Raw genomic sequence first — 23,412 nt, 5'->3', positions numbered from 1 at the left:
TTTCTAGCTTGTGGTGTTCCATTATCTCTTGTTATATCTTCCATTAGCTGATTTTGCAGCTCCTATGTATTGAAACCAATCATGGAGTTTTCACGTGTTTTTCCCAACCTTCTCCCCTCATCTCCTAGTTTAAAGCCCTTACCAGTCATGCCAGCCTTGAGCCCAGAACGTTAATATCTCAGGTACTCAAGTGGAGTCCCTCAGTTGAGTTCAACACTATTTCTATAAATGCCTTCCAGTGGTCGATCATCCCATAACCTTCCTCCTAGCCCAGTCCTTGACCCATATGTTTACCTTTATTATCTTGTTACACCTTCGCTAGGAACTGGAGTTATTCTGCTGAAAATCACCTGAGTTTCCGCTTCTTTAAGCGCCTTACCCAGTCGAGCGTAGTCTTCCTTGATCTATTCCGATCGGTATCTAGCAGAGTCATTTATCCTGACATGCAGCACAATCAGTGGATTTTTCCCCACTCGCATCAGGATCTTCTTCAGCCTCACGTCCACATCTCGTATCCTTGCTCCTGGGAGACTGCACACTCTTCTGTCCTCTGGATCTGGTCTGGTCACAGCCCTTTTGTTTCTTCTGAGTATGGAGTCCCACATAACATAGACCTGTCTCTTCCTGGTATTGGTATGAATCTGTTATATGTTCTCTCGCAGTCCTCTGTGCATCATCCTCCCATTTTTCCTCAGGTTCCAGTCCCTGGCTATCTCATTCCTCTCTTCAGCATCTTTTGCCTGTTTCTTGTCCCTGTCCCTCAGTGTAGTGGAGGGAAAATGTAGCTGTTTATGGAATAAAATAGCCTTTGAAAGGGAACTTGCCTAAATTTTGCTGATAATTATTCTATTCCTCATTAAATAATACTATGGAAAAGGTTTTTTAAAAATTGGAAATACACTACTCTTCAAGTACCCTCCACCACAACCATTACCTAAAGATCTTGACTGAAACCAAAATATGGTGGTCCTTAGATTTGGGAAATCCAAATTTTCAGAATTTATTACAAATTCTGATTTCCTTGTACCTTAAACGTAATATTCATTATTAGATTATTTTTTAAAATCTGTTTCATTATCATTCTTATTCCCTTTCAACACAACAAGAAAGGGAAAACATAGAAAAGCCAAATTTAAACTACGTTGGTCCTGCTTTAGTTGGCATCTCAAAATTCCCTTGAACAATCTTTTGTTGAGGATCAATAGCTCTGAGTAGGGAAGTGTAGTTTAGATTAAGCAAGGGTTCTGCATTATCACAAAAGTAAATATGAGAATGTTTGGCAAGATGATGGAAGGATATGGTTTCTTCTTCCCATCCTGAGTCAGGGAAACTCAGGAATGAAATATTTTGTTGTACGGTCTTCCTTGATCAGACTTTGAAGTGTCTCCCCTTCTTCCTCAAAATCATTATTTGTTTCTTGAAAAGGTCCTTAATATGTCCAAGTAATCTGATTCTCGCGATCTATAGACCTAGAATTCCTCATTTTAATATAGACTCCAGCAAACAGTTATCCACATGGAGGATAAAAGGAAAAAATATTAATATATAATTTTTTTTTGTCTTTGGGATTTAAAATTAAAATACTACTACTATTTGACAACCAAATGATTGTGTCCTTTATACATTCAAAATTTTGTACACTAAATAGTGAAGAACCTGAATAGAAACACAATTGTACCCAAAGACAAATTTATTTTCATATTTTTTTAATTCGTCTGTCACCACTCACACAATCGTCCCATCACTATTTAAATTTTTCATCTCAAGCCTAAATTGTAACCTGTGATAATATTTTTAAGAATAATTCTAACCCTCCCCAGATTTCACTTTTAGCAGTTCAGGGACATTCTTATTGTTCCTGTGGTCTCTGATCTGAGCTCCAACTTTGTAAAGAATAGATATTTAAAATTCTGGGCACGCATTCAATGAGATTATAAACATTTTCAAGGTAAAAAAAAATGTAGCCTGAACTATTTGGCAATTTTCCCTTTATTATAAGGAACACTTGAAATAAGAAAATTGAGAACATAGCAATTTTATGCCTTGTAGAGTATTCTGAAATTAGCTCAGAGTACTGTAGGCCTAAGATTTCAGTGTGTGTTATATTCTGCCTATGTAGGTGTTTAAAGCGAAAAGTGGAGAGAAGCTTCTCGAAATAAAGGCTCATGATGATGAAGTACTTTGCTGCACTTTCTCTGTAGATGACAGATTTGTTGCAACTTGTTCAGTGGATAAAAAAGTGAAGGTAAGGCAATGGTGGTGAGCACTTTTCCTCAGAGTAGAACAAGTAATTCTGTTTCTAAACTTGAACCAATTTAACTTGAACCAATTTTAAGATCTTTTGTTTATACCTTATGTGGAGAACAAGTATTATAGGTACTGTTTTTCAACTTGAAAATATTTTTAAATGACATGCTTTTATTTTAGATGTGCTTAATTTAAAGCATAGTTTTGTGTAAAGCATAATTTACTATCGTATTCTCTTATAAGATGATTCTGTAGTCTGACTGGAGCATAATAATATCTGAGTGTGTGAACAGAATCATTACAACATGAGTGACATCAGTATCATAATAACTTCCTTCGTGCTTGTTGCCGGTATTGTTTCACTTGCTTCTGTTTGTCTTGTTTGGTTTTTTAGGCTGCTTCTGTATATTTCTTTAGTATTGTAGTAGGATCATATATGAAATTCGGATCTTTTACTCAAGAATGTTTTCTAAAGTCACCTCGGTTTTTCAAATGTTTCAACAAGGTGCAGGCCTGTCCATTTTAGTAATACCCTAAGACTATATTTTGGCAAGAGTGAATTGATGTGAAAAGATAGTTCCAAGCATCTTGTTGGGATCATATTTTTAGTAAAAGCTTATTGTCAGACCACTGTTATTTTTAAAAGCATCCTCTATTTTCCTCTCTTAGCCACAAATTGTTATTACTTGGACATAACAATATTTTTCATTTTTTAATGTAAAAATTTCACATTTTCCCCATCTTCTTTCAAATATTACTGGGAGAAATACTGTTAAATAGTTACAAACTTATGAGAAAAGTGCATGTAATTTATATTAAATATTCCAGCATAGTTGTAAAAAATATCCAACAAAAACACACCCTGTTGTTTTTAATAACTGTATAGAATATATTTCAAACAGTTTTTTTTGGTTGTTTAAATCAATTCTGTTTAGATCTGGAACTCAAGAACAGGTCAGCTCGTACAGGTATACGAAGAACATGTAGAACAGGTCAACTGCTGCCAGTTTAACAACAGAAATGATCAACTTCTCTTAGCCACCTGCTCAAATGATACTTACATCAAAGTAAGTGGGAAATGCTGAGATTATTTTTATGCTGCTTACTATTAAAAACGAATTGTTGTAAATGTACATGCACTTTATAATCACCTTAAAACAAGTTCCTTGACTCAAAAAGCTGACTCTGTAAGTTATTGGATAAGACAAACGTATGACACAACACATGACAACAATGCAGGTAAGGAAGAATATAGTGATAATTCATCAGAAGGTAGGTGGAATTCTTAGAAGTGGGTTTTTACAGGGGCTACCGAGAAGGTGGAGTGGCACTTAGCTTAGAGAACAAGGATGCTTCCCCAGCAGTAGGGGACAGTATGCTAAAAGGTATGACAATGAGAATTTGGGAAAAGGCTAATGGAAAAGATTGGGAATGGAGTAGTGATAAGAGCAGAAAGTTTGGAGAAGGAAAGATTATGTGTGATCTTCTAATTCAAGATCCTGATCCTTCCTTAGATGTCAGAGTGTACAAAAAGCTATTGAAGAGGCTCCAGGGGGAAGAGGGTTATGGTGAAGTAGCAAAAGAAATAGATGTTTTTAGCAACTGCATTTTGGAATGATTGGGAGCAGTGGGTGGAAGAAGTGAATCAAAAAAATCAGAAAGGTAAACTGTAGTAATTAAGGCAAAAATGACCAATGCGTGGAAGATTATTTTAGCTATTGTGTTGGATTATAACTATAATAAGAAGAGGAACCAAATGACTTAAGAGACTGGAAATGAGAAAGAGATGGACGAATCAGATGACACCTGGGTTGCAGAAAATAAGAATTGATAGTAAAAAGTAGTTGTTGACAGAGGTGAGTCAGATGACAAAGATTAGAAGAGATTCAGTTTTGGAGAGACTGTGTTTTAAGATTGTACTTGGACATCCTAGAGCAGGGGCTGGCAAACTTTTTGGCCTGAGGGCCACATCGGCTTTCTGAAATTGTATGGAGGGCTGGTTAGGGGAGGCTGTGCCTCCCCAAACAGCCAGGCATGGCCCGCCCCCCACCCTGTATCTGACCCCCTCCTGCTTCTTGCCCCCGACAGCTCCCCCAGGACCCTGCCCCTGACGGCCCCTAACCCACCCTTCCCTGTCCCCTGATGGCCCTCCGCCGCCCCATCCAAACCCTCCCCTTCCTGATGGGGGCCCCCCCAGGACCCCTGCCCCCATTCAACCACCCTGTTCCCTGTCCTCTGACTCCTCCAACCCCTATCCACACCCCTGCCCACCACCCCCAAACTCCCCTGCCCTCTATCCAAACACCCCCTTGCCCGCCGCTCCCTGCCTCCTTACTGCGCTGCCTGGAACATTGGTGGCTGGCACCGCGGCTGCACCAGGACAGGCAGCCATGCATCACAGAGCACCGGGTCCGGCCGGGATCTGTAGCTGCACTGCCCCAGGAGCTCACTGCGGGGGGGACAGGGGGAGAGGGGCCGGGGGCTAGCCTCCTGGGCCAGAAGCTCAGGGGCCAGACAGGATGGTCCCACGGGCCGGATGTGGCCCGCAGGCCATAGTTTGCCCACCTCTGTCCTAGAGGATATGTCTGAGGGGACTCTTGAGATGTGAAGTATGACCATTTGGGACAGGCTGGAGTGATAGATTTAGATGTTTCCTCTATAAAAGTAGTAATAACCATGGGAATGGATGAGGTGTTAGGATAGTGGCCAAGATTTTCATGTGATTAGTGACTTTGTATGCCTCAATTTTTGAGATACCTTAAAGGGACCTGATTTTTTCAAAAAGTGCTCAACACCTACCCACTTATTAAAAATTCAGGCCCTTTTAAGATATCTCAAATTGGGCACCCAAAATTACCAAGTCACTCTTAAAGTATCTTGTCTGATGCACTGGAGAAGATCGAGGGCAGAAACCTAGGTAGTGCCAATACAAAGGACAAAAGGAAGAAAGAAGAGCTGCTAAAAGTAATGCTGAAAGGCCAGTTAGGATGAGAATTGAGAGAGATCATAGACTCAGAGAAATGAGGAGAGTGATATCAAAAAGTTCAAAAGTCAGCAGACAAAGAAAAATTATAGTGTCCTTTTGATTTAGTTAGCAGGTCATTAAGGGTGGATTCAGTAGAGTACATTAATAGGATGTAAGACTATTTGAGGGGATCAGATTGAGTTTAGGAATTGTTAATAAACTGCTCCTGAACTTGGAAGACAAGAGGAAGATAAGATAAAAGGGAGGTAGTTTTAAGAAGCATTGGGATCAAGGCAAACTTTCCATACCCTCTCTCTCTCTCCCTCAAGGGCCTTGTCTTCATTACGGGGGAAAAAAAGCATGTTCTTAGTTTGAGTTAGTTAATTCAAGAGAATTGAAAACTTGAGGTAAATCCTAGTGAAGACCGGTAATTTTTAGTTTTCACATGAGTTGGTAGGTCAAGGTAAGACATTTGGAAATCTCAGCCTAAAAGTTCAGGTAACTTAAAAAATGAGTGTTGCCACTGGCTTCCCTGTGTTGCTGTGAATGTGAAGAAAAATCTGAATTAAAGCTTTTCTTCAGTTTTTGAACGTGGATTCCTGTTTTGGGTAGGAAAGTTTTTGATGTTCTTAGCTTTAGATTGGTTTTTGGTTAAACAGCAGTTGTGTTGTGTTTACTTTTTATGCAGCTTTGGAATTTGAACAAAAAGCATTGTCGAAATACAATGTTTGGTCACTTAAATTCTGTCAGTCACTGCAAATTTTCACCAGATGACAAATATGTGGCTAGTTGCTCAGCAGATGGAACATTAAAGGTATGCTTTGTAAATAACCAGTCTGTTTTTTATAATGGAAATTTATATTTTAACACTGTGTTGTATTCAGTAATCTCCAAGCCTTTTACAAATGTTAATGAATTAAGCCTAGTATTTTCACTGTGAGGTAGCTCAGTGGCATTCCTATTTTAAAGATGAGAAACCAAGGATCCAGAGGTTAAATGGCTCACTAACGGTCACAGAGTAATTCTGTGTCATAGATGGAAATAGAACTCAGGGTGTCTCATTTTTAGTCCTTTATCTTCACCATCCTTCCTGTCATGTAACTTTTCTAACTGAGAGAATGATTTTTGGGATACATTTTTAAATCATATGTGTGTAATAGAAAATTTAGATTTATTGGAAAAGAGATCTGACATATAAAAATATATCTTCAATAAGATAGTCAGGAATTCCTAACATTCATTGTATTCTTGAATTTAATGTAATTTTACACAAACCAGCTGAAGCAAAGCGGTGTTTTTGTTTTTGTTTTTTGTTTGTTTTGTTTTTTTGGAGGTTAAGGTAGCTCTTTTCCCCAATACTGTAATGTTTTCTTCTTTTAAAAAAGGAGGTATAGTTGCCAATTACGACGTAAAGCTTGTACCATTTTAGAATCACTGTTCAAAGAAGCTTTTATCTTGCCATAAGAGAGCTAAATCAGGAATGTTAAAGAGCTGCTAGTGCTATTGTAGCTGCTGTTAAAAAATAAAAGTTAAAAGTGGTTGAGTTTGTTTTTCGTGAATGCATCAATGAGATCTGGGGACCGAGCTTGAAAAATATATCAGAAACCTTTTTAGCTGGTAGATTTAAATACTGGCTAGAGGCTGACTGTCTGTATCCTCCTTAGCTGAGTCCAGGTACAATATCCTGGCCAGAAACCTGGAATTCTCCCTGATTGGAAGTAGTCCCGCCATAAAACAGTCCCCATCTTTCATGTCAGCTTTGGCTTGTGGTTACTTGGTGCTCTTCCCAAACCTAGGCAGCTGGGAAGAAGTGAAAGCTTTGCTTGCTTGCTTACTTCTTGCCCTTTTCTCCCAGCTGTTAGGGAAAAATTGTTGCTGTTTCTTGTCTTTCTCCCACACTTCTTTCCTTTTTCTGTTCTACCACTGTGCCAGCCGAGAGGAGATTTAGCTTTTCTCTTGTCTCCACCCCTTGCTGCTGTGATTGGGGCAGGATCCCTTGATTCTTCTGTGCTACTTGTATGCTTCTGTGGGAACAAAGAACAATCACTTTGGATAGCTGCTCAGAGAAACTATACAAAGAAGCCAGCCAGGTGGGCATTGTTAATTCTGTAGCATGCTTCAGGGAAGCAGGACATTTTAAAAGCAAAATACTCACAAAGAATGAGTGCCAGCAAACTATTCCAACATCAACTCATTCAGGGCAAGTTTATATACATAATTCCTTTAGTATCTCATTTCGGTACACCAGTCCCCCTTGTGCTGAGCTTCTTACACAACGTAAAGTTAAACTTGCCTGCTGCAGACAGATCTAATTTGGGTGTCATATAGTCCATCTTGAGAGCAGTTTAATCATGGTCACACTTCAGAATAATAATGTCAGTACAGTAAACTACCCTTGAAAAATGTGCCTAGTTTACTAGGACTCCATTTATATCCAGTATGTATTTTTTGACATGGACACATATTCATTCTAACCATTCTAAGAATTTTCAGTCTGTATTTTTGAATTCTTGCATTTACAATGAAGCACTTGATATGCTGTGACATAATCTTTAGTTTCAAACGTTAGTTTCAATATATTTTCTTCTTTTAAGACTCCAGTGCTGGAGAACAATTTGTTTACCTTCATCTATCATTCATCTTTCTGGCGAGGGAAGTTCAAATTCTACACCTTAACCTCTGAATATTCAGCCTGTGATTTCACTTCCTGAGAGCACATAGCAGAAGATATGAAAGCCACATCTTTTACTATATCAGAAAAATCAGTCTAATCTGCCTCTTTCTTTTAGTTAATACTGTGCAGCATTGTCTGCTATTTGTGCAATTGTATGCTCAAAAGTGGAGGATCCCTTTTTGCCAGTGCTCTTCTTCAGTACAGTCAAGGTCAAAGTCACATATATGTGTTACTACTCTGGGGTGGAGGATTATCTGTGTTTGTTGTTCTACAGGTAAAGTTAATTTGAGTTCTTGCAAATAAAAATCTCACTTCCGTCACAGGGCTTAGGTGACTACTGTTATGTTATTACTTAAATTGTCTAGAATTGTGTGTGCTTTATTTCTATTTTGGGGCTTATTGTTGATGATAAATATTCTCATTTAGCCATAAAGGGAAATCTAGATAAATAACTTTTGTAAAAAGAAAAAAGTTGCTCACAAGGTTTGGCTATGATGTTTAATAAACTACCATTCACTTGTGAGTATCTCAACAAAAGTTGAATAAATGTCAGGTAAAGAAGGGAGTTTGATAGTACATCTGGTAGAATTTTAGGGTTACCATAGGCAATTGTATTTTCTCGGTTTCTAAAAGTCAATAGTAGCTGGCCTGGCCTATAGTTTTACTATGACCTCAGTGCTTCCCACTGAAGGGATTGTGTCGATAGTTTTAAAATAATAGATTGATAGGAAAAAAATATATAAAATATGCAAACAGATACACAAGTGTAATATTTGAATAAGGAAGTTTTGATGGAAAAATTGCAACTAAGTCCCCATGGAATGTGTAAAATAAGTTTATGTAGACATTCAGTACAAAGTTTTTCAATTACCAAACTGGAAATTTCTTCAAAACATTTTAATTTAATACAAAATAGTCTTGTACATAATGGCGTATATATTAAACATCATGCCTAAGGAACGTATGTTGTGCTGTTTTTACTTTGTGGTGTGGACATGAAAAACTACAATAAATGTAATCCATAAACGAAAACATGTTTTCTGTTAGGGATTATAAAATAGTCTTGCATTTTAAACCCAGAAATGTTAGGTTTTTCTCTGAAAATATGTTTATAATAACTTTGAGGGAAAACTGCTTTGTGCAATTTTAATATTTAATAGCTAAACATAACCTATAACTAAATGCATTTCAAAAGCAACAAAGATTAAAGTGTATTACATTATGTTTTCCCCTGTCTTTTTTTGGGGGGGAGGACAGGTGAGGTAGGGCATATAAGATCTTTTAATCTTTCCTTAAAAGTCAACATTTCAGACTTGCAATAATTTTGTTGATCTTTTCTGAAATTCTCCCAATTTTGCAATACCTTTCTGGTACACAAATGCTCAGAACTGAGTATGCTTTCAAGTGCAATCTCAACACAGCAGTGTAGAGGGGCGATCTTCTTTTCGCTCTGACCTGTTTGCATACAGGAATGTACAGCAACATTCTAGTTGATCTTGAAAATTAAATTAAAAATATTGTATGTGCTTTTTCATACTGTAATCGGTTAATGCTAATTTCTGTCATCTATACTAATTGATTTTTAAGGCTGATTTTAATATATTTGTTCTTGAAGCTTTGGGAAGTGTGTTCAGCAAATGAACTGAAAACTATTGATATAAAAGACTTCTTCAGAAATGCAGATGAACACCAAGATGATGTGGAAGTGTTAGTGAAGTGTTGCTCCTGGTCAGCAAATTGTGCTACAATAATGGTGGCAGCCAAAAACCGGCTTTTAGTAAGTACTTCATAATATTCAAACTCTTATTTCTTCCTGTGTTCTGTTTTGTTTTACTATACATATACAATGATGAGGTCTAAATTAGCTGGTTTCAGAGTAACAGCCGTGTTAGTCTGTATTCGCAAAAAGAAAAGGAGTACTTGTGGCACCTTAGAGACTAACCAATTTATTTGAGCATGAGCTTTCGTGAGCTACAGCTCAAGAAAGAGATCTTGGAGTCATTGCAGATAGCTCTCTGAAATCATCCACTCAATGTGCAGCGGCAGTCAAAAAAATGAACGGAATGTTGGGAATCATCAAGAAAGGAATAGTTAATAAGACAGAAAATATCATATTGCCTCTATATAAATACATGGTACGCCCACACCTTGAATACTGCATGCAGATATGGTCGCCCCATCTCAAAAAAGATGTATTGGAATTGGAAAAGGTTCAGAAAAGGGCAACAAAAATTATTAGGGGTATAGAACTGCTTCCATATGAGGAGAGATTAATAAGACTGGGACTTTTCAGGTTGGAAAAGAGGCGACTAAGGGGGGATATGATAGAGGTCTATAAAATCATAATACAAGAACAAGGGGCCACCAAATGAAATTAATAGGTAGCAGGTTTAAAACAAACATAAGAAAGTTATTTTTTCACGCAACGCACTGTCAACCTCTGGAACTCCTTGCCCCAGAAGTTGTTGTGAAGGCCAGTACGAGAACGGGGTTCAAAAGGGAGCTAGATAGGTCCATCAATGGCTATTAGCCAGGATGGGCAGGAATGGTGCCCTAGCCTGTTTGCCAGAAGCTCAGATAGGGTGACAGGGCATGGATCACTTGATGATAACCTGTCTGTTCATTCCCTTTGGGGCATCTGCCATTGGCCACTGTCAGAGGACAGGGTACTGGGATTGATGGACCTTTGGTCTGACCCAGTATGACCGTTCTTACGTTATTAGTCAAATTAAAAAAATACTTTGTTGCCAAAATGTGTGGTTTTTTGTTACAAATTGTTAGTGTAGGATAGCAGGAACATTTTATAGTATAAGGAGAAAAAAATATTTGAATTATGCTTGTTCCTACAGTGCAACTGTCCTGGAGATCAAGATTCACTAGTTTAGCTATGTGGGGGAGAGAGAGGTACAAGCAACTATGACCAGCCTATTCTTCTTCTTCTGAGGTAGCACTTAACAAAGTGGGGTGTGAAAAACTAGCAAGGCGCAGACAATGCAGATGATATATAAATTAAGATCTGAAGGCCTTGTAGCAATATCTGGCAAGAGTCCAGGGATTTTCCAAAAGGAGGGGCCAATTTACGAAGTTTGGGAAATGCTGTTCTATGGATTGGTGGTAGGAACTGCACTAATGGCTGGAAGACTTGGAATGAAATATGGTGTACTAAGGAGGGGAAGCAATTCTGACTTTTGACTTTAAAATTTATAAAACAGCTCATTCAGAAATTGTATGGAGCTTTATAAATTAACCTGAAAGTTAAAACTGCTTGGTGAAAATTGTATTCTTGTTTAGGTCAGTAATCCTCACTAAAGCCATTGGTATTGTTCAGATGTAATCAATGGCAGTATTTGGCCCACAGTATTCTGCTAATATCAAACAAAAGGTTCTTTTGTTTTGAGAAAAGTGGAATAATATGTTTAGACTGTTTAGACCAGAGGTCTCAAACTCAAATGACCACGAGGGCCACATGAGGACAAGTGCATTGGCCTGAGGGCTGCATCACTGACACCCCACCCTCGCTGCCCCCGCCCCCACTCCACCCCTTCCCTGCTCCCATTCCAACCCCTTCCCTGAAGTCCCCACCCTAACTCCGCCCCCTCCCTGCCCCCAGGAGGGGTGCGGGGTGTGGCAGGAGCTCAGGGCAGGGGGTTGGGGTGCAGGAGGAGTGTGGGATGCGGCCAGGCTCAGGGCAGGGGGTTGGGGTGCAGGCAGGGGGGTTGGCGCAGGGTGCGGCAGGGGGCTTACGGCAGGGAGTTGGGGGGCGGGGTGCAGGAGGGGTTCGAGCTCCAGCCCGGCGCCGCTTACTTAGAGTGGCTCTGGGGTGGCAGCGGCGCACACCTGGGCCAGGGCAGACTCCCTGCCTGCTGGCCCCACTCTGCTCCGCTCTGGGAAGCAGCCAGAACCATGTCCATGCGGCCCGGAGGGGAGCGGCGAGGGCACAGGGCTCCAGGCTCCGTGCGCTGCTTTTGCTGCTCCTCCAGGTACCTCCCCCGAAGCTCCCATTGGCTGTGGTTCCCCGTTCCCAGCCAATGGGAGCGGCGGGGGGTGGTGTCTGGAAGCCAGAGCAACACACGGAGCCCTCTGTGCCCTCCTCCCCCCCCTCGGACTGCAGGGACATTGTGCTGGCCGCTTCAGGGAGCGGCGTGGGACCACGGGGGGCAGTCCCACAGGCTGGATCCGGCCTGCAGGCTGTAGTTTGCCCAACCCTGGCCTGGAGGTAGGCTGGGGGGGGGCGGGGCGCAGGCCACTAGGCGGGCTGCAGGAAATAGCCTCGCGGCCCTCGGGTCACATGCAGCCCGCGGGCCGCGTGTTTGAGACCCCTGGTTTAGACCATGTTTTCATAAGTGCTGAGCACCTGCAGCTCCCGTTAACGTGTGTGCTCGGCACTTCTAGAAATCAGGTTCTGTATTACAAAGCGTGCAGTACTGCAAACCTCAAAAGTTTAAAAAAAAAAATTCAGACTCGACCCAAAATAGTGAATTAAAAAAATTAAACCATGTGTCTTTTGTCTTTCTGATTTTTGATCTCTTGCCCACCTCCAGTGTGTGTGTAAAAAGTATTGCCAACTTCGAAAAACTTGAGGTGAGTAAGGCAGTTTTGGCCCCTGCTGCAGGAGTTCTCATGTGAGGTCATAACCAAGATCAAGCCCTCATTGTGTCTGTACAATGCATAGCATGTGGTAAAAATTCCCTAACATGAAGATTTTAATCTAGTCTCAGAACATAGTGGTGAGTGTGACAGCAGAGCTGGAACTGGGACTTTCAAACTCATCTAACATAGGGTCTACTGAACTTCCATTATATGGGAACAACTTTTAATCCCTGCTGCGGTAGGAAAGATTCAAACTGGTAATCTAAAAATGAAAAGTGCTGTAGCTCAGCAGTGCTCTAAGGCCTTTGAGAACAAGGCTTGCTTTCTTGAAAGATAAATTTATTAAATCAAATTCTGTCCTTTCTGGAGTTCACTTATCTAAAGTGATAAGCTATTACCAGCAGGAGAGTGGGGTGGGGGGAGAGAAAACCTTTTGTAGTGGTAAACACCCATTTTTTCATGCTTTGTGTGTATAAAAAGATCTTCTATACTTTCCACAGTATGCATCCGATGAAGTGAGCTATAGCTCACGAAAGCTTATGCTCAAATAAATTAGTTAGTCTCTAAGGTGCCACAAGTACTCCTTTTCTTTTTGCGAATACAGACTAACACGGCTGTTACTCTGAATCCTGTTCTTACAAATTCCAGGGCCAGAAGGGACCATTTGATTATCTAGTCTGACCTGAATAACAGAGGTCATAGAACTTCTCCAAAATATTTTTCAGAACATATATTTTAGAAAAACATCCAATCTTGATTTAAAAATGGTCAGTGATGCAAATCTACAGTGCCCCTTGGTAAATTGTTCCAATGGTTAATTACTATAACTATTTAAAATACATGCCTTATTTCTAGTCAGAATTTATCTAGCTTCAGCTTCCAGCCATTGAATCATGTTATAGCTTTCCTTGATAAATTAAAGAGCCCATTATTAAATATTTGTTCCCTGTATAGATACTTACAGACTATAATCAAGTCACCCTTTAATCTTCTCTTTGTTAAGATCAAAGAGTTCAATCACTGTGAGGCATGTTTTCTAATCCTTTAATCATTCTTGTGGCTGTTCTCTGAACTCTCAAATTTATCAATATCCGTCTTAGAAGGATAGCTTCCATTAGCCAAAATACCAACACTAAAACTACAGCACTAAGACAAATACTAACACAAAATCCAAATTCCTTTCTAAATACAATATTTTGCAACGTAATTTATGCCAACAATTACTGCGGGGACTTTATACTAACTTGCATGCTTCTCCTGTCCCCCTTCCTCCCCCCACCCCCATACTGATATCAGCAGGGTTTGAACTCATAGGTTTCAGATTCTTTTCAGAGACCTGTTCCACTTTAGCCATCGGAATAACTGGTGAGAGAGAAAGCATGCTGATATGTGGATGCAACACACTGCCAGAGGGTTACATAATACTTATGCAACACAGAGGAGTGTTGGGCATCAGGGTTCTTGTTTTTTCTTTCTAGCTCTGGAAGCAGATTGTGTTCTAGGGTTACAGACAGCATAGCCAACATCCTTGCTTAGGTCATTTGTAGGGACTGAATCCAGGACTTCTGGATGAGTATCTTCTATTTGAGCTCTGGGGACTGTGGAGAAACACCAGCATAGTTTAGAGAGCCCCAGAGGCCTGAGTTACAGGAGCCTCCCTGGGCATTTGAAAAACTGCTCCTCCTCTGAGCCTTCTATGGTAGCTGCAGTAGAGGGGAAGCAAAGCAACTAGTCAGATGTAAAACTAGTTTGAAAGTCTTGGTGACAACAGCAGGAGGAGGAAAGACCTAACCCTGCATAAGCTTGCTCCTCCTTCCTGGCCCCTTCGAATAATCTGTGGAGGAGCAGCAGCAAAAGGCCAGGTCCTCTTTGTGCACAGAGGGAGTTGCAGATGGATGAAAGTGGCCGGCAGGCCGTAGGTGTGACACCCTGCAACTAGTGGGTATAGAGAGACATGGATTACATTGTAAATGTGCTCCATGAAGGGAAAGGCATAACTGTGTTTGTGAACTATTAAATTATGGTAGCCTGTTTAAAGGCATTTGAGGGAAGCTAGAAACCATGTCAAATCACTGTGGATTGAGTCAGGACATGATTCAAAGTCTAATTTTGCCATTATGTAATAATTAGTATTAAACTCAATTTTTTAAGGCTCTTACAATAGAGTTATTAAAGAAGTTCAGGATTAAAAATTGTCGTAGGAATAGCCTTCTGTTTGTTAGATTTGATAAAGCATTCAGCCTTTAAGTTCTGGTATGCAGAAGTAAGATACTTTCAGGATTAGTTGTACAACTCAAAAATGGCTTTAATTTATAAAATGGACTATCAGATTTAATTTAATATTTGGTGATTTGAAAAAAGGAAATGACTGAAGAAAAGTTACAATTTTACAGCATGTTGACTATAGTTAAGAGCCAGTACTAATGCAGAGTTGTTTCCTTTAAGAATTGGCTGCATCATACAAATATTTAAAAGAAAAAATTTCATTTACACAGTATCCTAAGAGTACCTGTAAAGCCAATGTAGCATGTTTTGAGGTCAAAACTAGTATATATTTTAAATATTCTATACTCTCAGGGGAATTCTGTGTGCAGAATTCATATCCCTCGCAGATTTTTTTGCTTCCCTACAGATTTTTTTGCTTCCCTGCAGAAAAATGACTTTCTGATAGGGAAGGAAAGGGAAGCCGCAAGAGCGGTCACGCGTCTGTCCCCAGCAGTGTGGGCAGCTGGTGGAGAGGTAAATCACTGCAGGGGATAGGGATGCCCTGGCTGGTGGCTCCTACTCTGCTCCTGGCTCAGGTGCTAGTCTCTGCTGATCTGAGGGAGGACAGGACTTGCTCTTTCCCTGCAAGGAGCAGCTGGGGCTGGGGGAGACATACCCCCAAAACACTCCCCCGACTGCAGGAAGCTCTGCAGCACCTCCACCCCCTACTTCCTTCCCCATTGTTCCTCAGCCATGGCGGGAGGGGTCACTGTACAGGGGTTGCTCCCCTGTCCACCCAACCCCTGTGCATCTGGATGCCCCCATACCTAGACCCCCCACCCCCCACACACCTAAATCCCACTGCTGAGCCTCCCACACCTGAACCCCAATCCTGGCAAGCGTTACCTCTTGCATCTGGAGCCCATATGCACCCAGATCAGTCCTCCCGCACCCAGACCCACTGAACCCCAACCAGCTGCACCCAGACACCCACCCTACCAAGCCCCAATCTCCTAGCTTCTGGGACCCCCCTCCTCCCGCTGAATCCTACATGCCCGCCCCCCCCCCCGAGCCTCATCTCCCATGCTGAGGCCCAACCACTATCACCTGAACGCGCCCCCCCCCCGAGTCCCATTGCCCCTGCATTGAACCCCCCCAATGAGCCCGTACATCCAGATCCCTCCCTTGCACCTTGACACTCCCCCCTGGACACCCCTCCCCTCCCCCCCGCTGAGCCACCCGAACCTAGACTGCCCTGCACAGAACCCTCTCACCCCACACCTGGATCCCCCCACACTAAGCCCTACCACACTTGGATCCTGCTGGGCTGAGCGTGCCTGCCCACACCTGTTGCACCTGGCGCAGAGAGGCAGAGCCCTGGGGTGTTTCTGAGGCAGGCCTGGCCTTTGTGCTGTGTCAGGGTCAGGTGCAGCCTCACTGAGTCTGTGTCCTGGGAGAGGAGGGAAGCTGCAGGGTGATCTCTCATTCTGTGCAACCAGTGGCCTGTGTTCTTCACTGCCATGCTGGAGCCTCCACATTTATTTATTGACAAATAAAATTTGCAGCGTTTTAAAATATTGTGCACATATTTTTTATTTTTTTGGTGCACATTTCCTTCAGGAGTAATTATTGTATATTCAAGGGTGTATTTTACTGAGGAGCTATGTAATAGTCATGATGTTAATACAATATAATTATTAGAATTGTATATGTTCGCAGCTTCTTGATGTTCTAACCAGTGACTTGTTAGCAGAAGTCCTTATAAGTCACCACAGTACAATCCAGTACTGTGACTTTTGTCCTGGCAATCAGTTGGTAGCAGTTGCTTTATCACATTATTCTGTTGAGGTAAGTGACTATCCTTGTTAACATAATTTAAATAGTCCTCCTGGGATACTACATGGAGAAAATGGAGTGTCTAAATCCATTAGTTTTGGAGAGCTAGAACTTTCCAATAACTGCACATGTGCATATGTGTTCAAAATGAACTTAGTTAAGTATTCTTAGCACATAATGTAATATCTTAATTTCATTTTTCTATTTATTTTTTTACCCATTTTATTAGAGGTATAATTTTGAATGGTGAAATATTGTTTTTGAACTATACATATTTTTCATTTTGAACATGTTTATATTTTATATTTTCACATAAGCTGCAAAATGAACATTTTATTTAACTGTACATGTTAAAAGCAAAATAAATCAGAAAAACTCAGTCTTCAAGAGATAATATAGTATAAAAGACTCTTGTACAATATACTGGTACACTATAGGGCTTTTTATGATTCAGCCAAGTGAAAAACACTTAAGTAGTGCATGGAATACTTACTTTATCCATTCTAGTCCCAAAACATTTAAGTATCATATTTTCTAAAACAGATACATTTAAGTCTACATTTGAGCACTACATGGATTGATTTAGTTATACAACTGAAAAGGCTGATCTTTCGAAAAATAAATATCTGTAGTAAATAGTGACAGCAGAAGACAACTCCCTCTTACAGTTAGTATATTCAGGATGAGGACTGAAAGCAAATACTAGTAGAAAAAAATCAGTGTGTTCTTAAGTTATTGTATGTGCTTTGTGTTTCGTATTTAGAATGTAGTGGTGGTGATACAGTTGGATCTTCCTTTGTTATATTTTTGCTGTAGTTATGGAATACAGAATCCTTTTCAAAAGTAGCTGATTGCAGAGGACATCTGAGTTGGGTTCACTGTGTGACATTTTCTCCTGATGGATCTTTATTTCTGACATCGTCGGATGACCAGACAATAAGGGTAAGATAACTTATTTCCAGTTGTTTGGGCATATTTACATGTTGTTACTTGTTTAGGATACGTACTTGTGTATAATACCTGTGCTATGTTTTTTGATCCCTAAATTCCTGTGATAAACTGCAGTGCTACCATTAGGAGAGGTAACCCTGTTCTTTTCCTTGTTGTTTCTTTCCCAACTTCCATAGTCACTATTCATATTCTTGAAACTTCTTATGCGAATGAAATATATAATGCAATAGCTGGTACTTTCATTTTTTTAAATTATTTTCTTCGATTTCAAGTTAGGAGCTGGTGAACTTTGTGCATGTGACTTCTCTGAGTAGAAGTATAGGGGAGTCAGTCAGTATGGGAAAAATATCACTATTGCATTTTATCTGTTTGGATTGTACATCCCTGCCTAGTAGTCTAATAAATGAAACCCATTAAAAGTATTGAGCAGTTATTCTCGATGATTTAAAATTATTCCATTTATGAGTTTCTTGCTTTTTGCTTGTACTCTTATTTATTGACTGAAAGTTTTATATCGTGTTCTTTATAGAACCTTTGAGAACATTATTCTCTTTAACAGATTTGGGAGTCAAGTAAAGTGTGCAAGTCCTCTGCTGTTGTGTTAAAACGTGAACTAGATGTCGTGTTCCAGGATGATGAAGTGATGGTTTTAGCAATTCTCAATCAGAAGCATCTACAAGTAAGTGTATTTCTGTATGGACTTCAATTCATAAATCAATAATATGCCCGAGGGTCTCTGTAATCTACAAAAAAAAGCACATTAAGAATTAAGTTATTTTTGTTTCTGATTTTAAGCATTTGGATCTGGCATGTAAATGGCTAATGTTCTGTAATTTACTCTTCAAATGATTGAATTACTGTACATTAGGTCCAGACAAAGGAGCTATGCCTATTTTAATGAGCAAGACCTGTTAAAGTTTGTGGGCTTTTTCCCTTGAAAAGGAAGATATGCAAATTGAATCTGACTGCATGGAGAAGGGTAGAGGACCTTTTCTGTTATAAAATAACTGTTCTTTACGAATTGTATACCTTATGTTTTATTAATTTTGGGTACAATATTTCTGTATGAGCTAAAAATACAAATTGTTTATACTCTGGTGAAACTAAGCATACTAAATACTTTAAACACACACATGTAGCTGTCTTCACTTTTGTAATAGAAATATTTTTGAATTAACATGTAACCTTCCATAATTTTATGTCAAGTTATATTAGTTATGTGATGTGACATCTTGTAGAAGTGATGCATCAAGTGGCTAGTTTAGCTCATTTAGAACACTGACATGCTTAACTATAATAGCTTACAAGAAAACATGCTTATATTTATTTTTTGTTACAAAATGCTGTCCAGAATTTGTCAAAGTATTTTTCATATTAAATGTCAAAAATTCCTTTCACATAAGTATGTTGCAGTTTAACTTTTTATTTTTTTAAAAGTCAGATCAGACAATTAAATATACTAAGTTGTTAATTAATGGCCTACCCTGTACAAATTTTTGCATCATCCTTATGCATGTATGTCTGAAATGCAGGTTGTCTTAAAAGATCCTGAATCCAAACCTTTAAAAAAATGGGCCCAAGCCACAAGGCTTGGATCCAAATTTTCTCATAGTTTTGGCATGTTTAGACCTATCTCTAATCCTTGAGCTATAAAATCCTAGAGTATCCAAAAAGTTCTAAAACAAAGGTAAATTGAAAGTAGAGCATAAATAGTGGGGTGAGCAGAATTAAATAATTTAGACTTTTCTCAACACTTTCTTTAGGGATAAGTAGTAGCTGCAGAATGTGTTTACAAGACCCCAGTACATCTGACAAAATAGATAGGGTGGAACGGTCTGTCACTAACCCTTTCTGAATTCTTTCTTGCTGTGCTGGACACTTAACAGCAGCATAGGTATAATACATATTACGGACCAAATTTTGCCCATCCATGTGCAACTTGTCTTTCTGTGGGAGTTCTGCATGCAGGTGCACTAAGGAAACTGGACCCTAATGCAAACCATCTAAAAATCTTGCTTTCTGGGGATACACTAAGTGTTTATAGGCCATGGAAGAGACAGAATGAGGTAATCCTTGTAGCTGAAAGTATTTTTTTCAGCCTGTAAAATGCCTTTTCTACCCAAAGCAAATAGAAAATTTTAAAGCTTCAGGAATGACAAGTAGTGGTTTTTTTTACTCAGTAGACAATTGTTTATATGATTCCGGTGGTCCTTCAGCGTAAACTCTTGTGGGATCTGCAGAAGTGATGCATTTTAAAGCAATGGCACTAACTTTTATAGCTGTGAAAACTGAATGCCCATATTGCATGGCACCAGCAAGGTGATCTACATTTCCTGTGTAGTAATTCAGACCGTCAAATTCTACAAATTTTCTGCTGGTGAATGACAACTGTCTAATGTCAGCATTATCAATATTCTTATCTGAGAGCACTGAATGAAATAACGAGGAATCAGTATCTTTCCCCCAATTCTAAGTTATTTGTTCACCTATAATTAGTCTTCATTAAGCATTTATTTTCAAGTGTAATTGTTTGAGTCTTATTGTCTCTGTACACATATGTACGTTTGTCTTCTGGCTTTTTAATATTTTGGATTTTTTGACTTTCGTTTTAATCATACCATTTCAAATGGAAGGTAGAATTCTGTGTTTCTTGATAAGGGAGTCAAAAACATTTTATGTGACATTATATGCACTTACTTTTTCTTTCAAGTTTTGCTTTTTTTTAGAGCCAAATGTTGCCTTCAGATCAATTCCATGAATCTCTAGATTGTGAATGAAGTAATTGAGAGACTGATAAAACATTTCCATACTTAATAACTTCTATCCTCCAAAAAATGTGGCATAGCACATATAAAACGCAGACACACATGGCCCTTTAGTCTGGTATTCTGTTTTAGTGGTTATTTTAAATTCTTCAGGCTCTGTCTACAGTAGCCTTTTCTCTTCATATTTTCCACTGCTACAGCTTTACTAGTGGTGGCAGTAGTGTGAGTGCTAATGAAGATAGGTCTCCAGAGTTTTAACCAGTGTTATCTAGACCTGCCTTTGACCAGGCGAGCAACTATTTCAGTTGCTTTGTATCAGGCCTGATTGGCCAGCAGGTGGCCTGGCAGCCCTTCTTGGGTGAACTTCAACAAATTGTTATGGCTGCCAATAATATGTAGTGTGAGGGGATAGCTGAAACTGATTGTTCTGCTGCTGTCCTTTGAGTGGGGCATAGGTGGGTCATGTCCATTCTTTTGATTAAAGGAGGCTGTTACAGCATTCTATCTGTGCAAGCCTGGCTGAAGGGGAACCTCCCTGACAACTTCCCTTCAGAAGTGTTTTCCCCTGCAGGAAAACCCCCATCATTTTTACCTTTTAGTCTAGCAAGAGCCCAGAAAGGGATCTTCCTCATTGCTGCGACCTTTTACCTACTTTTCCCCCCTCTTTTTCTCTCTCCTCTCCTATTTTCTGTCTTTCCCCCACCTCCATCTCCTCACCAAACTGTTTCTCTTCCTCTGCCTGGAGAGCCTGCATCAAGGCTAATTAAAAGGCCTATACTGAAGCAATAGGCCCTCTTCCCTTTCCTCCAAAGGTACCAAATGGTTTTCTACTCAGAGCTGCTGTGCCCCGGCCCCTTTTATGGGACTGTTTGAGTAGGAGGACACGCACTGCACGAAGGGGAGAGTGGGGACAAAGTCTTTACTGATCAATTTATTTTCTTTGAAAAGGGTTTTCTGATCAGTCCACCCTTAACTTTTATTTTATTTTATTTGTTTCAGGGAGGGGGAACCGTGAATCTAATCAGTTGAAAATGTTAATGTATTTTTGCCAACATTATTTGTCCAAGCAATTCATATGCAATAGCGTAACTGGACTCTTTTCTAAGGTAACACACATCGTCTGCTTACTTACGATGAATGGATGTATTTCTGAAATATCATAATACCTTCCTATGGTAATTATGGAATAGCTGTTTTAGAGGAAAGATGGTGGGCAAGTAGTGTACTGACCAGGCTCACGTAGATCTAGAATTCTAATTACCTACATCCGATCAGCGGAGGAGACCCAACCGTACAAGTAGAGGACCAATTTATATGCCTCTTCATGAAGAAGAGAAATTCACAAATCATGAAAAGATTTGGGCATTGTGGTAGAGCTGAAGATGAGATCCCACTGCAATGCTGTTGCCAAAAAGGCTAATGTCATCCATAAGTCAATAAACGGGAATCTCAAGTAGGAGCAGGGATCTAGAGGTTATTTTACCTCTGTATTTGACGCTGCTGTATGTGACTGCTGCTGGAATAATGTGTTCAGTTCTGGTTTCAACAATTCAAGGACATTGATAAATAGGAGAGGGTTCAGAGAAGAGGTACAGGAATGATTAAAGGATTAGAAGACATGCCATACAGCAGTGCTCTTCACTCTTTTTGAAGTGGGGGCAGGGGTGAAAGTAAGGCGGTATGGGTCGGTACAGCATACTGGTAAAAGGTGGCCACCAGTACCGGTCCCTACTGTCTTACCGCTTTTGTGCCCCCCGTTGGTGGCCCTGCTGGGTCCCTAGTGGCAGGGCCGCCGACGGGGGAGCACAAAAGGGGCAACAACATTAAAGTGCTGTTTTATCATCCCTGCCCCTTTTGGCCTCCCCACCCCCCCCAGCAAGGCTGCCAATGGGGGGGAAGGTGAGCAAAAGGAGCAGCTGTCCTGGGGCCGGCGATTTAAAAGGGCTCAGGCTGCTGCTGCGGCAGCAGCGGCCAAAGCCTTGGGCCCTTTAAATTGCCGCTGGAGCCCCAGGCAGCTCGGGCCAAGCAGCGTGGAAGGGTTGGCTGGGGGACGCTGACCCTCAGCCCCGCCCCTTCCGGGGGGGCTGGAGCTGGCCCCCGTACCAGTAAGTTTTTTAAATTTTACATTTCTGAGTGGGGGCCACTTTAGCAAAAAACCTTCAGTGTAAGAGCCACATCAAGTACTATATTAACACATTGCTTACTACTCCTTAATTATGTAATATTACAGAGCCACTCATATAACTAAAACAGTCTACTTGTACAATAAAATGATACTCCTTTTATAAAATAATAACCAGGAAAATATATGGAATTCAAAAGGCACCTATGCAAATAAACTTTTTAAGAGCAGAACAGTGCAAAACTTACTTGAAAAACTGGATGAGCGAAAGTGTGCCTGTTCCTCCTCGACTTTGTTCGTGCAGTATTTGTAATCTGTCATCGCAATCCTAGTAAGGCAGTCCAAATGTCTGTTGGTCAGTTTGTTCCTCTGTTTTCTTTTCAGTCCTCTGGCTGGGGGTGAGAGCTCGAGGGTGGAGCTGGAAATGAGGGGTTCACGGTGCAGGAGGGGGCTCAGGGCTGGGGCAGAGGGTTGGAGTGCGGGGGTGAGGGCTGCAGGGTTGGGCCAGGGATGAGGGGTTTAGGGTGCAGGAGGGGGCCCAGGACTGGGGCAGAGGGTTGGGATGCGGAGTAGGGATGAGGGCTCTGGCTGGGGGTGCGGGCTCTGGGGTGGGGCCAGGGATGAGGATTTTGGGGTGCAGGCAGGCTGCTCCAGGACTGGGGCCAGAGGACTCCCCCCAGCCCTCTCCCTACCGGTAGCTGCTGTGTGGTTATTTATAGAGGGAACTTAGCGAGCCGCACTTAGGGTCGATGAGAACTACCACTGGCTCACAGGCCTTGAATGAAGAACACTGCCTTATAGTGGTAGACTCAAGATGCTCAATCTATTTAGTTTAACAAAGAGGAGGTTAAGGGATGACTTGATTACAGTCTATAAGGTGCCTGCCTGGGGAGCAAATATTTGATAATGGGCTCTTCAGTCTAGCAGAGAAAGGTGTAACATGATCCAATGGCTAGAAGTTGAAGCTGGACAAATTCAGACTGGAAATGAGGTGTACATTTTTTATGTTGAGGGTAATTAATCATTGGAACAGTTAATCAAGGGTCATGATTAATTC

General features: G+C 40.7%; 1 protein-coding gene across 15 annotated transcripts in view; it reads left to right on the top strand.

Moving 5' to 3' along the window:
- The window catches only part of APAF1 (apoptotic peptidase activating factor 1), a 92,885-nt gene that overhangs the window by 46,541 nt on the left and 22,932 nt on the right, over positions 1–23,412 (top strand). For 9 of the 15 annotated variants that reach the window (XM_073327442.1, XM_073327443.1, XM_073327445.1 and 6 more), the window contains 7 exons: positions 2,120–2,245; positions 3,183–3,314; positions 5,901–6,026; positions 9,502–9,663; positions 16,401–16,529; positions 17,334–17,459; positions 18,028–18,147. In XM_073327442.1, the coding sequence (XP_073183543.1) occupies positions 2,120–2,245; positions 3,183–3,314; positions 5,901–6,026; positions 9,502–9,663; positions 16,401–16,529; positions 17,334–17,459; positions 18,028–18,147 (921 nt within the window). Of the gene's footprint in view, positions 1–2,119; positions 2,246–3,182; positions 3,315–5,900; positions 6,027–7,144; positions 7,303–7,806; positions 8,029–9,501; positions 9,664–16,400; positions 16,530–17,333; positions 17,460–18,027; positions 18,148–23,412 lie in introns of those variants that run through there. The other 6 variants (XM_073327448.1, XM_073327447.1, XM_073327449.1 and 3 more) reach the window with 6 other exon arrangements.

The sequence above is a fragment of the Lepidochelys kempii genome, chromosome 1, assembly GCF_965140265.1.
Source record: "Lepidochelys kempii isolate rLepKem1 chromosome 1, rLepKem1.hap2, whole genome shotgun sequence".
Classification (NCBI taxonomy): Eukaryota; Metazoa; Chordata; order Testudines; family Cheloniidae; genus Lepidochelys; species Lepidochelys kempii.
This window is presented reverse-complemented; position numbering and strand designations above follow the sequence as displayed.